Genomic DNA, 17,507 nt, shown 5'->3' on the forward strand with positions numbered 1-17,507 from the left:
GAGTGACTCCTTACCCATGTGCGCCTAGTTGCTCAGTCGTGTCCTACTCCTGCAACCCCATAGACTGTAGCCTGCCAGGCTCCTCTGTCCGTGGGATTCTCCAGGCAAGAGTACTGGAGTGGGTTGCTATGCTCTCCATGCGATCTTCCCAACTCAGGGATCAAATCCTGGTTTCCCGCATTGCAGGCAGACTCTTTACCGTCCTAGCCACCAGGGAAGTCTTCTTAAAGCCTTCTTCATAACCTCAATCTATTGTACTTTTCTTCTCTTTACTCTGAGTTACTCTTTTCCATGTTTGTACCTTTTGTCTCTCCAGCTAGCATTTTGTCCACCTATGTAGATCATATATTCTTTAAGGGCTGAGACTAGATTCTACCTGTTATACAAGCCATTTAAAAAAGGCATTAAAATTTTTTTTTATTTGACTATTTCCATTATGTTTTAAAAAGTCTTAGTCTTCAGAGTAGTAGAAAAAAGATTAATAATTTGCCTGGCTTTTCATTTAATAAGGTGTAACTTAGAAATATAAAATGTAGTTTCCTTACTGGAAGTTCTTATGGTCTGTTTTGATACAACTTCTCAAAATAGTGTATGTGTAAATAATTTTAAGTTTGTACACAGTTTGCATAATGACTTAGAAGAGTCAATAAGGAGATTAAGTTTGTCATCCTAAATAAGAATTTTTTCTTATATAAAATGTTTTGTGTGAAATGTGCAAAGGTATAATTTTTTATTGTTATTAGCCATGTAAATTGCCATAAGCTTCCTGGAAGCATCTTGATAATGTGTATGAAATGACTGTTTGACCAATCAAGTTTACTCCCAGGAATTAATCCCAAGGAACTATTTATAGATATATCTAAATATTTTCAAGGCTGGCCATTATATTATTAATAACATTGTTTTATAGTAGTGAAGTACTATGAATTACCTAAATATTCAACCATGTGGAATTAATTAGTTAATTAAGTTAGGCAACAAACATTTACTATGAAATAGTGCATAGTTACTAAAAATGGTCTACTAGACTATTTAGTCACATGGAAAAATGATTTATTAATTAGTAAAAAGAATCAGGTAACCAGACAGTATAGTATAACCCTGATTTTTTGGCAAAGCATAAACAATTATAAGTTTTTCAATTCTGTCTTCTGAATTATATACAGTAACTATGCATTGCTTTTGGAATCAGGAAAAAAAGCATTAAAAATTTTGTTACAGTTCAAAGAAAATAAATAATAGAAATTATTTATCTACAAGGAAAGATTTTAAAATTAAGGAAAACAAAAGAGATTCCCTTCTGCCCATTCACACTTCTCATTCTGCTTATCTTAACCTTGGGTAGAATTCAGAGTGATCATTGGTGGTAACTCTAGCATAGTGATCTAGAGTTAGCAACTTCAGCACAAATCTAAACTCTGCCACTAAATGGTTTCCTTAATGGCTGCCATGAACAGCCTATCATGGTTTCCTTTTCTTCTTTTAGAAAATTAATAGACTACAGAAAAAGAGTTCTAATTAAATAAGTAGGCCTATATAGAGAGTACATAGTAGGCATTCAGCAAGTGTTGGTGTTCCTTCTGAAGAAACTACTAGCTCAGAAACTTAACGTTCTCCGAGACTGAAACTAAAGAAAGAAATCACAAGTCCTTCAAAGAGCCAGTGTAAATAAAGTCTTCAGAATCTGAATGATAATCATAGTAAGATCTTTTGAACATTAATTCACTTTATTCATGTGGATATTTGTTTATGGTTATGTATTTTCACCTTTTTTCTTTTGCTCTGTTAATTCCCTATCAGCATAATTGAAGACATGTATCTTCTAGAAGGAGGTGTCACTTCACACAGTCCAGACTTATTTGCTTTCTTAACTTCAGGTTGCTGTTGGCAGAACAGAAGTCGAAGACCTGGACCTCTATGCTACGTCTCGGGAAAGGCGATTTCGTTTGTTTGCTTCTATAGAATGTGAAGGGCAGTTGTTCATGACTCCATATGATTTTATTTTGGCTGTTACAACAGACGAGCCCAAAAGTAAGTATATTTCTCAAGTTTATCTCAACACTGTTATGACATTTTTTCTTATCTCTATTTTTTAAAGTTGTGGAGCAGTGTAAGTTTTTCAAAACAACTAACCAAGTAATGTGGTACGTCAAACAATACTATGCTTTGATGTTTTGATACTGTGTATCAAAAGATACGATGTTACCAGACTAATACTTAATAAACCCCTACTGGTATCTTTTCTCTTTTCAGAAATTTCATTTGTTCCCTCTTTCTCATACATCAGAATAAACACCCACCTTATTTTTAATATTCTTGATAAAGGTTCTTATTCTGCCAAATCAGTTCTTATATACAGCCTGGACAGAAAAACTCAGAGGACTGATTTTGCAGTTAGATTTGGACAAGAATTCTTCCTGTATCTCTTCTGAATATTGTCATGGCTCCTGCAGTGTAAATGTAGATTGATTGTTTCTCACCCTTCCATGTGTTAGGGCAGTGGTTCTCAAACTTTTTGGCATTATGTACTTTCTTACAAAATCACTTTAATGTCTGACTTAATAGAAGACATCTAGATTCTTATATCTGCCTTTGTGTTCAATTTGTTGCAGTGTTTGTTTTCAGAAAGTATTGACATATGGACAAAATCTGCCTAACAGATATAGAAGGAGGAAAAGGGAAGGGTATTACAAAAGCTTTTTCAAATAATCATAGATATTCTTCTTTGGTATTATATCAATACTTGGCTGCTGGTAGTTTCTTAAAGTTTACTTGCAATGTGGACTCTGACATTTTTGTCATCTGTTTTGTTAAAATCCATTGACCTACATTTACTTTATTGAATGGCTCATTTTGCTTTATATTGATATAATTTTGTACTATCAGCTGGAAAATATTGGTTCATTAAATTACACCGATCTGTCAAATGTTGCCATATTTCATTGTATAATATTTTTTAAAAATCACACTAATACCATCAGAATCTTATCAGAAAAGTCTTTGCTTGTTGGATAGCTGTCAGATGCATGGTGTATACAAGCTTTCCAAAATTTTAATTTTCACTTGAAATCTCAGATGTTATTATTGATAACAAATATTGTCAGTTGTTTTCTTTAAGCAAGAAACTCAGATTAACATTAGTTTATTTTTTAAATTTAATTAATTTATTTATTTTGTATTTTGTATTGGGGTATAACCAATTTACAATGTTGTGATGGGGTGGACAGTAAAGGGCCTCAGCCATACATAGACATGTATCCATTCTCCCCCAAACTCCCCTCCCATCCAGGCTGACATATAACATTGAACAGAGTTCCATGTGCTATACATAGGACCTTGTTGATTATCCATTTTAAACAGAACAACAGTGTGTATTGGCAACCATAAGTTCATTCCCTAAGTCTGTGACTCTCTTTTTGTTTTGTAAGTAGTTCATTTGTATCATTTCTTTTTAGATTCCACGTATAAGACATGTCATATGTCATACGATATTTTTCCTTCTCTGTCAACTTCAGTTATTATCTAATCAGTACTTCTAAGATGTAATTAAAAATGATAACTGAAGATCAAGATATTTGCAAAAACTTTTTTTTTAAAGTATAGGGCTTTAAAAAGAAATATTTACCTCAAAAAAGAAAATATGCTTCAGAGATGGAATATTCATATATATCAAAGTAGCATATTAAAGTTAGACAAACTTGTGTTTAGACCTTGGCAATTTTTATGAGCTTTGGGAACCTGAGTAAGTTATTTAGTCTTCTGTTTCTTCATTTATAAAAGTGAAAGTAACAAAAAGTCTTGGGAGGTTTTTTGAGGATGAATGATATCAGTTATGTTTAGTGTAATACCAATATACAATAGGCACTTAATAAGCTTTGCTAGGTGTCATTGTTATCATCATCATTATCACTTGAATTCAGAACCATTATTTTTAAAATCCTTAACTTTATGGCAATATCAACAGGAAAATGCTGTGCCATGTAAACATTTGCTTAATAATTGTGATTCAAATAAATGTTAATTGAGATATACATCAGATCACTGATTATAACTTTGTGTTTGAAATCAAGAAAATTTCTTATTTTACCTACTTAAATAGAACCTAAAAGGTAAATTTTCCATCTGGAACTAAAATAAGTAATTATTTTCATGTAGCTTCAAGTATTTTTTAATTTTAAAGAATTTATTGTTTAAAAAGTTCAGACTTACATAAATGTATCAAAAATATAATGAACATCAACCTATAGCCTAAGAAATAAAATATATCCAAAAGAATGAAGTCTCTCTTTACCTTATATATGCAGTAACTTCATTTGAAATAAAGAATTTAGAAAATCAGAAAATCCTTTGAAGAACAATCTTAAAGGCTCTTTAGTTTTATTTTTAAAAAAGCCAGTAATACTGAACATGGTGACATATCCGGCAGAATGAATATGTCTTTTGTGAATAATTTACCCTGGAAATCTCATAAACCCTACAAAACTCAAGAGTGTCTAACTTCCTCTTTGATAAATGCCTTCTGAACACTGCATAAGAGCATATGCATGTACTTTTGTACCATTTATTTTTCTTCCCTTTGTACTGCTATATTTCAAAAGCAACAGAATAATAAAATTATTTACATTGTTATGTTCACTATATAAAGGAAGATGTCTATCAAATGAATGTATAAAGTATTATAATTAAGGTTAAATGCTGAAGTCTACCTTATAGACCTGTGATTTTAATCACTTGATTACAGGGTTCCATATTAACTATCTCAGGTAAAGAAAGGATGTTGTTACTACATAGAAAGGAAAACTATCTTCATAGAAATCAGTTTGCTAAATTTTAGAATATAGTTCTTCCCTTGTGATCTTAAAATGACTTATTACATTGCTTAAAAGAGAAAATTGCATAGCAAAAAATGTCTATCTTATAATCTTGAATTTGATATATTATTTACATTAACAACTGTTAATTATATAGAAAAACCCACATGACCATGGAGAAAAATTATTGCTTGTCATTATTGTGCTGTAGCTGAAATAGTTAATATTTACTAAGCTCAACATTCAGAAAACTAAGATCATGGCATCTGGTCCCATCACTTCATGGGAAATAGATGGGGAAACAGTGGAAGCAGTGTCAGACTTTATTTTTTTGGGCTCCAAAATCATTGCAGATGGTGACTGCAGCCATGAAATTAAAAGACGCTTACTCCTTGGAAGGAAAGTTATGACCAACCTAGACAGCATATTAAAAAGTAGAGACATTACTTTGCCAACAAAGGTCCGTCTGGTCAAGGCTATGGTTTTTCCAGTGGTCATGTATGGATGTGAGAGTTGGAGTGTGAAGAAAGCTGAGCGCTGAAAAATTGATGCTTTTGAACTGTGGTGTTGGAGAAGACTCTTGAGAGTCCCTTGGACTGCAAGAAGATCCAACCAGTCCATCCTAAAGGAGATCAGTCCTGGGTGTTCATTGGAAGGACTGATGCTGAAGCTGAAATTCCAGTACTTTGGCCATCTCATGTGAAGAGTTGACTCATTTGAAAAGACCCTGATGCTAGGAGGGATTGGGGCAGGAGAAGGGGACGACAGAGGATGAGATGGCTGGATGACATCACCGACTCGATGGACAGGAGTCTGAGTAAATTCCAGGAGTTGATGATGGACAGGGAAGCCTGGCGTGCTGCCATTCATGGAATCGCAAAGAGTCGGACACGGCTGAGTGACTGAACTGAACTAAACTGAATACAGCTGTATTATAGGGCTTAATCACATCCAAACCTGGAGATAATTCTTGGACAGGCATTGTATAGTCACAGTATTCAAATCTGAGCAAAGAAACAGCACTCTTGACTGCGCTTGTTTTAATACTATGAGATTTATAGTGTTTGAGGTCTTCAGGGATGTGAGGAGAAATCAGAAAGAGAAAGTGACCTCTGGTATTTTATTCAACTGTAACATTCTTAGAGAAGAGTGGAAAACAGGCCAAGTCTTCCTAGAACATCGCCTGTTCTCTCCTTCATCTCTTTTTATCTTTGCCCTGTCCTTCCCATTCACTGTAGAGAAACCCAACCTTCGAATTATAATCTGAGATACTAACACAGCAGAGATCACGGGTAGCACCTTAAAATTATAATTTCTCTATTATTTTATATTCTAACATCATCTAACAACATTTAATGAATATCATTATTTGTGTTTTTAGCCCTAGGACATTTAACTTGGGATAAGTTAATTTACTTTGTAAATCCAGAAATCCCCAAAGTGAGATGATGATTATGGAAAATATGTTTTCTACTCCACTGATATTATTTATTATGAATATAGTACATGAGACAAATACAAAATGTATAACTTACACAGGTCCACATCTTGAGGTTAAAAAAAACTTTGCCTTTTAGATATAAAAGTCAGTGTCATGAGTTATGATGTAAATGATTACTAGATTTTTGTATATATTATATGAAGTATTTATTATCCACTTTTTTATGTTTGTTTTTTATAGTTGCTAAAACATGGAAGTCACTTTCCAAACAGGTAAGTTAAAGCTCTTGGTATACATATTCATGCTCACAATTAAATGTGTGTATATATATGTGTATATATATTTGTGATGCATACATTGTGATATGTACAGATATAAATATACATAAAGCTAAACTCAAAGGAGATTATTGGCAAATTTTGCTAAATTAAATATTAACAGTTTTGGCACACAAAAGACAATGTCACCAATCTTAAAAGAGGTATGACATGTGGGAGAATATGCTTGCAACCTATTAACAGAAAAGGCTAAGTATCTTATATAGAACTCCTGTAAATCAATATAAGAAAGATAATCAATAAGAAAATAATGGATGGACATAGCCAGAGAGGCCAATAAATGTATGTAACCAGGGATATGCAAATCTCACTAGTAATCAGGGATATGCAAATTAAACCAATTATATGATACTGTTTTACACCCATCAGGTAGTCAGCTTCCAGAAATCTAACAATACCAGTAAATATCAAGGATAGAAAGGAGGAACCAGATGAGAATGTAAGTTGGTATTTTCTCTTTTGAGAGAAATTTGGCAATATCTTATGCATATCAAAAATTCTACTTCTAGATATGTTTATAAGAGAAACATTGCATGCTTATACCAGGAGTCCTGAAAAAATTAGAAACAATATAAATGTCAATTAGTAGAAGATTAAGAAAAGAATGTGAAGTAGGCATATGAAAGACAAAGAAGAGCTAAAATGAGAACTATGAATAGGCCTGAAAAACATAGGGTTGAATAAAACAGCACATTGCAAAGTAATATAAACTGATTTTTCTTAACATGCAAAGACCTTTTAGGGGCATCCATAAAGTCAAGACTATTTTCATAATAATACTGAGAAGTTATTTGTTCTGTTAATCTCATTCTCTCACAAGGGTACAGTGGAGTTAACCAGAGGCTTCCTGATGAGTGATGACATCGTACTCTGAGAGATAATAGAATATGTGCTTATGTATTTTTGCATTTTAAAAATATATCATTTCTTGGGAATTCCCTGGTGGCACAGTGGTTAGGGGGCTTCTTGGGGGCTCAGTTGGTAAAGAACCCACCTGCAATGCAGGAGACCCAGGTTTGATCCCTGCGTCAGGAAGATTTCCTGGAGGAGGAAATGGCAACCCAGTCTGATATTCTTGCCTGGGAAATCCAATGAAGAGATAAGCCTGGCAGGCTAAATCCATGGGGTCACAAAGAGTTGGACATGACTTAGTGTCCAAATCACCATAGTGGTTAGGACTCAGCACTTTCATTGCTGAGGTCACAGGTTCAATCCCTGGCCAGGAAACTAAGATTCCACATGCTATGGGGTGTGACCAATAAGAAAAGTATCATTTCTATTTCCACACGCATTAAATATAATTAAATATAATTCACATAAGCAATATCTCTTCTGGGTTCAGTTTTTAAGAATATAAAGAGTTACATATCAGAACTGCTGTGTACCCATTAAAATGAAAATGAAGAATGTTTGGCAGGAAAACATGATCGTGATATATTAAGTGCAAAGAGTAAGTTACAAAACTTTACATAGAAAATTATTCAATATTTACAACAAGAATGACAAAAATAAAGAATGCAATTAAATGAGATTAAATAAAAATTTTAATTGTGGTTAATCCCTGGATCACAATCTGTTTTTATTTTTTGTACTTCCTAATTTTCCGATAACATATATATTAAGTATTTAATTTAAAAAATTGTACTCAGGAAAATTGTATAAATCCTTTAAAAGGCATCTATAATTCTAGATAAATGAATTCAATCCAGCAAATATTTAGTCCTTACTTGCAGTACTGCAGTTTCATTCTGATACTGACCATCCAGAGTTAGCATCAGACCCCACAGATTTAAGGACCCAATCCCCCAAAAGATTGCCCTCATTTCAGATGCCAGCTGCATTTCAAGGGATCCCAGACCACCCACACTTCTGACCAAGTGGCTACAAATTCAGATAGTTCCCACAACTTCCCTCAAGTTTAATAATTTGTTAGACTCATAGAACTCAGAAACATTCTACACTTAGATTTCCAATTTATAATTATCATTATAAGGGAACAAATCAAGGCCAGCCAAATAGACACATGCAGCAAGGTATAGAAGGGTTCTGAACACAGCTTCTGTACCCTCTCCCTGAGGGATCAGGGTATGGCCCCATCCTGGGAAGACCCATGTGTTTACAAACCTGAAAGCTCTGCTGAGCTTGGTGTCCAGAGTTTTTATTGGGAGTTTCATTGCATAGCTGTGATTGATCAAATCATTGACCACACAAATGAATTCAATCTCCGTTCCTTCTCCCCCGCCCCCTCCCCAAAGGTCAGGCTAGCTCACACCCCCAACCCTTGAGTCATGAGGTTGTTTTTGAAGGTCAGCCCCCATCCTGATTCTTCTCCTTGGCATAAACTTTGGTGTGGTCTAAGGATGTGGATGGAGTCTTGCCCCCAGAAACCAGGGACAAAAGCCAATCAAACTCTCTGTCTTTAATACTACTGCCTTTAAGAGGCTAAGATAGGCACTGGGAGTGGGGAGAGAGAGTCCGAGCCTGAGTGGAAATACAAATTTTAATAAAATTTAAAAGCCCCTAAAATTGACATGAAAGATCCGTGTGTCAGTTGGATGATCTAGACCACACAGAACTAAATTATTACAAAAATAAACTGCTTAGAGTGAGTAAGGATCTGGCCAGTCATTGACTAATTGTGTGATCCTGAGTGAGTTACTTATCTTCTTTAAGACTCAGTAATATATGCATAATGAGAATTAATTTTTAGAATTAAACAAGGTGTGTATTAGCCCATTGCTAAGCACATAGAGGGAACTCAGAATAGAGGGTGGCTCTGAATTTTTGGTCTTAAATTTTTGCTGAGTAGAAGAAATGGAGTTTAATACATGAAAAGAGTTAAAAGGGAGAAAGAGAGGTAATATCAATATAATAGAGACAGTATAAATGAAAGTGTAAAAAGTGTACTCAAAATACTTTTTAATCTCCTGTTTTAACAGAAATCTTTATGAATTGACTGTTGCTTAAACATTAAACATCATTAGTCGTTGTGAATCCTAACCTCCGTGCCACTGCTGTCCTAGTCAGCAGTGCTCAGCACTGGTGGCATCTCTTACCTGCTCTGCGGAATAACATTATGAAGGAAGTGAGAGCAAGGGCTCACAGATGGACTTCAGGGCCTCTACAGATCCCCTAAAAATACTTCTCCTGCTTTTGCCATCCCAGAGATTCCCTATTTGTCTGCTAACTCAGCTCTGTAATGAAAAGATGGCTTATAAATGTCACAGGGCTTTTTAAGGTACAACTACATCGGGAAAGGAGGGAAGATCCCTTGAAGGAGGGCACAGCAACCCAGTCCAGTATTCTTGCCTGAGAATCCCATGGACAGCATTTTGATATACCTGGGCTATGGTCCACAGGGTCACAAAGAACTGGACACGACTGAAGTGACTTAGCACACACATCGGAAAGGATTGATCTAAAGTGCTTCTCAAACTTGAGTGTACATAAAAGTCATTCATAGATCTTGTTAAAAGTAGATTCTGGTTCGGTAGATCTGGGATGGGATCTGAGATTGTGCATTTCTAACAAGCTGTCTGGCAAGGTAATGATGCCAGGGCCTTTAGGGAACCACACTTTTGAGTAGCAAAAATCAGATCTGGAAAAGAAGCACTTCCTAGTGTTTGTTTGTTTTTTTTCAGTGTGTTACTTAGCAGACTAATTTTTTTTTTAAATTTCAAATTATTTCAAGTTATCTCACCAAATCCTTTAATAATTTTTCACAATTAACCTATTTATAATTTTCACTTAGTTGCTCTTAACACAAGTAAGCACAACAAATACAAGATTGTTTTGGTATCTGAGCAATGAGTCAAATGTTTAAGTGTTCCAAAATAGTCTCGCTTCTGCTTGGTTTAAAAAAAAAAAAACTGACTAATCAGCTATTGGAGTGTGTATTCTTTACTGAATATTTAGGTTAAAATTAGGAAAAAATTGCAACAGTGACCGTAATAACAGCCTGTTTTCCCACTTCATCTGATGTCATCATTCTTTAAGTCACTATAAAATACTCTTCATTCTTTCCCAATATAATCTGTTGCCCAGTTGCTTCATCAACCCCAGAATTGCCTAAATCCAAATGGGCTACAGAAAACAGACAGTATGTGAAACCTGCTGATCCTATCTGACCTGCATTAGGAGTACACCATTTCTTACGGCTTCCATGGAACCATCCTTTTCTAACTGGCCCCAGAACTTAAATTCACTGTTTTATCTTAGATTGTCATATATATACATATATAATATGTATATGTGGTGGTGCTGGTGCTCAGTCGTGTCCAACTCTTTGCAACCCCATGGACTGTAGGCATCCAGGCTCCTCTGTCCATGGGATTTTCCAGGCAAGAAGTGCATTGCCATTCCCTACTCCAGGGCAACTTCCCTACCCAGCAATCAAACCTGCATCTTTTACATCTCCTGCATTGGCAGGTGGATTCATTACCACTGGCGCCACCTAGGAAGCCCTATATATCTCCAATTAATACATTTATCTGAAAATTTTGGTAGCTCTAATAGAATTTAATGTAGCATCTTTATCACTCATTTTTACTTTTGCACTTTTGGTCAAATATTGGGTTTTACTGTTGAATAGACCACAGAGAAAGTAGTATAAATACACCCATTATCTGAGGTCTTCTAAGCAGAGAATTTTTTTTGCATAGGCATTTAAATATTTTTGGTCTATTTTATAAATAAGTGGCTTACCTGTTAATCAGTATAATGATACTTTATGTAACAGGAATTAAATCAAATGCTATCAGAAACACCACCAGTTTGGAAAGGATCATCAAAGCTATTTCGAAATCTTAAAGAAAAAGGTAAGTTAACTTTAGTATTTATGTATTTTAGTACTGACACTGTATTGTTTATACTATTTATACATGCATATTTTCCTCATGCTTAAATAATTTTGCAGTTATATATGTGTCTGTGTACAGAGAGAAAAAAACTAAAAAGAAAACTACCAAAATATTAATAATGAATGTTTCTTGGTAGTGAGGTTAAAGGTGGTTTTTATGTTACTTTATTTATGATACATTATTCATATCTTCCAACAAAGTGAACTTTGACAGTTTAAAAAAAACCTTTTTAACCATATTGAGAAGTATACATTATATTTACCTACAGAAAGCATTTTTCAGAAATAATGATTTCCAAATATCTATTTTTTCTTCATTCCATTTACTTCCAGATTTTCTTAAATTTAATCAGTAGAAAGCTCATTGGATATGTCTTTTGGCTGTATAATTTGAGCATTTTTTAAAAGGCAAAACTCACAGCAAAATCCAGTTGTTTCAACTTACTGTATTACCCACATCTGTATATATGTTAACTCATTAATTCATGTATGTCCTTGAAGTCAAATTATATAGCTGTTACTGCACTTTTCTTTTACAGTGAGCTTTTTATAAATATTTATAGTAGAAACTGATCAATGTAATCTCTTTAATCTTAGAAAGGAATGTTTCTTAGAAATATATATTTTTATATTCAAATATAAGAATATACAAAATAAAAATATAAAGCAATTGTATAAACTTAACTTTTTCTTTTTTATCACTTTTAACCAATATTGGTTTGAAAATAATATATTTAACATGAAGATAAATACTTTAAAAGAATAACTATAATTCATATATGTTTATCTAAGTAGAATTAGAAATTCAAATTGTTTATACCTAGATCTCATGGACTCTGGATGGAGGAGACACCTTATCTTAAATTGTAGGCTTTTCATAACTAGGGTTTATATATCTTTGTGAAGTCTGGGCTTTGATATCTTTAAAGTTCTTAGAAATTTTTTTCTGGAAGTTGTGTTAAGATTGCCATTCAAATTTTAGAGTGGAATGATAGGATCAAGAAAGTTCAAAGCTCAGAAGAATGGGGTAAATTGGTGAATGTAAAAAGTATTTCCTTAATACCTCTCATGGGAAAATAAAATTGGATCAAATATAATCTAAGAAAGATAAATGGATGGAAGAAGGAAATTCTTTTTAGTTAAAGGGAGGCTTAAATTTGGAGGCTATAGGATTAGGCAAGTCATAATCTAGGAATCAGCGAGCTAAAATGGACTGGAATGGGTGAATTTAACTCAGATGATCATTATATCTACTACTGTGGGCAGGGATCCCTTAGAAGAAATGGAATAGCCATCATGGTCAACAAAAGAGTCCAAAATGCAGTACTTGAATGCAATCTCAAAAACGACAGAATGCTCTCTGTTCATTTCCAAGGCAAATTCAATATCACGGTAATCCAGGCCTATGCCCCAACCAGTAATGCTGAAGGAGCTGAAGTTGAACGGTTCTATGAAGACATACAAGACCTTTTAGAACTAACACCCAAAACAGATGTCCTTTTCATTATAGGGGACTGGAATGCAAAAGTAGGAAGTCAGGAAACACCTGGAGTAACAGGCAAATTTGGCCTTGGAGTACGGAATGAAGCAGGGCAAAGGCTAATAGAGTTTTGTCAAGAGAACGCACTGGTCACTGCAAACACCCTCTTCCAGCAACACAAGAGAAGAATCTACACATGGACATCACCAGATGGTTGACACTGAAATCAGATTGATTATATTCTTTGCAGCCAAAGATAGAGAAGCTCTATACAGTCAGCAAAAACAAGACTGGGAGCTGACTGTGGCTCAGATCATGAACTCCTTATTGCCAAATTCAGACTTAAACTGAAGAAAGCAGGGAAAACCACTAGACCATTCAGGTATGACCTAAATCAAATCCCTTATGACTATACAGTGGAAGTGAGAAATAGATTTAAGGGACTAGATCTGATAGAGAGCCTGATGAACTGTGGATGGAGGTTCGTGACATTGTACAGGAGACAGGGATCAAGACCATCCCTAAGAAAAAAAAAAATGCAAAAAGGCAAAATGGTTGTCTAATAAGGCCTTGCAAATAGCTGTGAAAGAAGAGAAGTGAAAAGCAAAGGAGAAAAGGAAAGCTATTCCCATTTGAATGCAGAGTTCTAAAGAATAGTCAGGAGAGATAAGAAAGACTTCCTCAGCGATCAATGCAAAGAAATAGAGGAAAACAACAGAATGGGAAAGAAAATTGGAGATACCAAAGGAACATTTCAGGCAAAGATGGGTTCGATAAAGGACAGAAATGGTATGGACCTAACAGAAGCAGAAGATATTAAGAAGAGGTGGCAAGAATACACAGAAGAACTGTACAAAAAAGATCTTCATGACACAGATAATCACAATGGTGTGATCCCTCATCTAGAGCCAGACATCCTGAACTGTGAAGTCAAATAGGCCTTAGGAAGCATCACTACAAACAAAGCTAGTGGATGTGATGGAATTCCAGTTGAGCTATTTCAAATCCTGAAAGATGATGCTGTGAAAGTGCTTCACTCAATATGCCAGCAAATTTGGAAAACTCAGCAGTAGCCACAGGACTGGAAGAGGTCAGTTTTCATTCCAATCCCTAAGAAAGGCAATCCCAAAGAATGCTCAAACTACCACACAATTGCACTCATCTCACATGCTAGTAAAGTAATGCTCAAAATTCTCCAAGCCAGGCTTCAGCAATATGTGAACCGTGATGTTCAAGCTGGTTTTAGGAAAAGGCAGAGGAACCAGAGATCAAATTGCCAACATCCGCTGGATCATCAAAAAAGCAAGAGAGTTTCAGAAAAACATCTATTTCTGCTTTATTGACTATGCCAAAGCCTTTGACTGTGTGGATCACAATAAACTGTGGAAAATTCTGAAAGAGATGGGAATACCAGACCACCTGACCTCTCTCTTGAGAAACCTGTATGCAGGTCAGGAAGCAACAGTTAGAACTGGACATGGAACGACAGACTGGTTCCAAATAGGAAAAGAAGTACATCAAGGCTGTATATTGTCACCCTGCTTATTTAACTTCTATGCAGAATACATCATGAGAAACGCTGGGCTGAAAGAAGCACAAGCTGGAATCAAGATTGCTGGGAGAAATTTCAATAACCTCAGATATGCAGATGACACCACCCTTATGGCAGAAAGTGAAAAGGAACTAAAAAGCCTCTTGATGAAAATGAAAGAGGAGAGTGAAAAAGTTGGCTTAAAGCTCAACATTCAGAAAACTAAGATCATGGCATCTGGTCCCATCACTTCATGGGAAATAGATGGGGAAACAATGGAAACATTGTCAGACTTTATTTTTTTGGGCTCCAAAATCATTGCAGATGGTGACTGCAGCCATGAAATTAAAAGACACTTACTCCTTGGAAGGAAAGTTATGACCAACCTAGATAGCATATTAAAAAGCAGAGACGTTACTTTGCCAACAAAGGTCCGTCTGGTCAAGGCTATGGTTTTTCTAGTGGTCATGTATGGATGTGAGAGTTGGACTGTGAAGAAAGCTGAGTGCCAAAAAATTGATGGTTTTGAACTATGGTGTTGGAGAAGACTCTGGAGAGTCTCTTGGACTGCAAGGAGATCCAACCAGTCCATCCTAAAGGAGATCAATTCTGGGTGTTCATTGGAAGGACTGATGCTGAAGCTGAAGCTCCAATACTTTGGCCACCTCATGCGAAGAGTTGACTCATTGGAAAAGACCCTGATGTTGGGAGGGATTGGGGGCAGGAGGAGAAGGGGATGACAGAGGATGAGATGGCTGGATGGCATCACCGACTCTATGGGCATGAGTCTGAGTAAACTCCAGGAGTTTGTGATGGACAGGGAGGCCTGGCGTGCTGCACTTCATGGGGTCGCAAAGAGTCGGACACGACTGAGTGACTGAACTGAACTGAATCTTTCTTAAATTGTATGCAGATTTGTATATTTTTCTCAGGAAATATGATGTATTCAGTGCTATTGAATAGAAAAGTCTACTGTGGCCGGAATGTCCATATCCCTAGAGTCCATAGCCTGGAGTCACTTGTGGCTATGAAGAACCTGAAATGGGGCTACTGTATCTGAGGAATTGAGTTTTTAATTTTGTTTACTTTTAATTATTTCTAAATTTAAGTAGCCCTATGTGGTCAGTGGCTACCCTGTAGAACAGGGCAGATCTATGTCATAGTGATGGGACTATCTAGGTAATCCATGTACCCAAGTTTTAGAACCATTGGGTAGGTAAAGTAGAGAGTTACAGTTTTGTTTTTTAATAAAGAAATTAGGTGGAAAAGGAATCTTAAAGCTAAGTTTTTAGAGCTGAAGACTAACTTAACGAAAGAATTCTATCAGCTTAAAATACAACCCAGCATAAAATGTTGGACAGTTTTACAAAAATTTAATTGGTATGTAACATTTACAAAAAACATGACTTACACAGACTTAGTTATAATAGCCAGCTGTAATGTATCAGGATATAGGAACTAAACAGTGTGGTGCTTTTAAAGGAACATGCCTTAGAATTTTCTTAAATTGAACTTTCAAAGGAAACCTAGTTGGCATCTTTCTTATCCTCTTTTTCTAAAGATCACAAGTTTACTATATGCTTAGCATTTACTGTTATTTTATTTTTGACTCTGGATGACCTTAAAACAAATTGAAAGGTTAGTCTAATGATTCTCCATTTTTGTAATTAAAATCATTATGAATCTACAGTTCATGTTTAGTAGTATTTTCTCTTCTCCTTGACCATTTTTATTAAATTTTATCATGAGCTTCTCACTTTGTTTTTCTCTGCTGTGGATGACACCACCTCAAGAACCAAAAACTCCTCAAAACACCCCCAAAACTCCGAACTTCCAACAAGTGTCTACTGTAATACTCATGATCAGGACACCTACTGTTAAGTAATCCTTCACTGAGGGGACTCTTAAGTTGAGTACCAAGTAAAAGATGTACAGCAGATATTAAACTTCTTTTCACTAACCGGCATCTCTTGTGTATTCACCACATCAGTTGGAACAAGTCAGTGAGACTGGATTGTGGAGATACAGAGCCCATTTCCAATTCTTTTTTTTTTTTTTTCTTTTTTTTTGAGGGATCCCTATGGAATCTAGGTATTGTATCTTTATACACATTGACCATTCCAGAATCTTTCTCCCATAACATTCATGGCAATCAACCAGAACTATGTCCATAGGTCACAATATTCTAGTATAAACAAAAGACGGGAATGCTTTCAGGCCTCCTAGCTCTGTCCCTTCACCTCTTCTGACAGACCGCCTGACAGTGCCTCCTCTTCTCTTTGTTCTGTAACAAAGAGGATAGCCTCAAAGAACATCAGGTAAAGTGGAGTTTTAAGGTTTACGATCTGATCATTTAAGAATTTTTATACTGTTTTACCAAACATGAGGACTGTCTAGTATCTGGATAAGTATTATTGGCTTATTCCTGATTTTAATATTCTCAGGATCTGCTTGGAAAATCGATTAAGGCATTAATTCTAGTTTTGGGTGTTATCATTCAAAAGCAAGAATTTGAGTAACAGAATATATATTTTTCTTTACTTTAAACAAACTCCTTTTAAAGTTTATTATGAGATTACAGAGAACTCAGGATGCAACATGCAGAAAGTGTAAGCCATTTAATTAAAATTAAAATTTCTTAGACCTAATAGAAGCATGCAGTGTGTCAAGAATAATGAATGATAACTTAAAGGCAGAAAAGTAGTAACTATAGAGTTGTATTTTTTGAATGCAATACAGCAGTCCAATCTCTAAGCAAGAATACCTAAATGTTTTATTCAGGGATTTCCAAGAAGTCATTAAGCCCTTCACAGAGCTAACCATTCTCAGCCTTCTAATCTTTCGTTGGGTTCATATGTTGAAAGCTCTAGCAACACATTTAAAGTTTACAGCTATATATAAACATTATTAATTTTGCTTTTGTGTCAGTATATCTGGAAGCATTAATGTGAATTTTGTTTCTTAAGAGGGCATATGAAACAAAGTAAAATTTATTTCTTCTTTTGCTCTGATCTTATGGTAATAGTTTAGTCTCATTTAAAACAATAT

At 35.1% G+C, this 17,507-nt stretch overlaps 1 protein-coding gene across 4 annotated transcripts in view; it reads left to right on the plus strand.

Moving 5' to 3' along the window:
* The window catches only part of MICU3 (mitochondrial calcium uptake family member 3), a 76,896-nt gene that overhangs the window by 21,961 nt on the left and 37,428 nt on the right, over window positions 1–17,507 (plus strand). For all 4 annotated transcript variants that reach the window (XM_070459975.1, XM_070459974.1, XM_070459973.1 and 1 more), the window contains exons 2-4: window positions 1,878–2,031; window positions 6,493–6,524; window positions 11,329–11,407. In XM_070459975.1, the coding sequence (XP_070316076.1) occupies window positions 1,878–2,031; window positions 6,493–6,524; window positions 11,329–11,407 (265 nt within the window). The remainder of the gene's footprint in view (window positions 1–1,877; window positions 2,032–6,492; window positions 6,525–11,328; window positions 11,408–17,507) is intronic.

Source organism: Odocoileus virginianus, chromosome 32 (assembly GCF_023699985.2).
Source record: "Odocoileus virginianus isolate 20LAN1187 ecotype Illinois chromosome 32, Ovbor_1.2, whole genome shotgun sequence".
Classification (NCBI taxonomy): domain Eukaryota; kingdom Metazoa; phylum Chordata; class Mammalia; order Artiodactyla; family Cervidae; genus Odocoileus; species Odocoileus virginianus.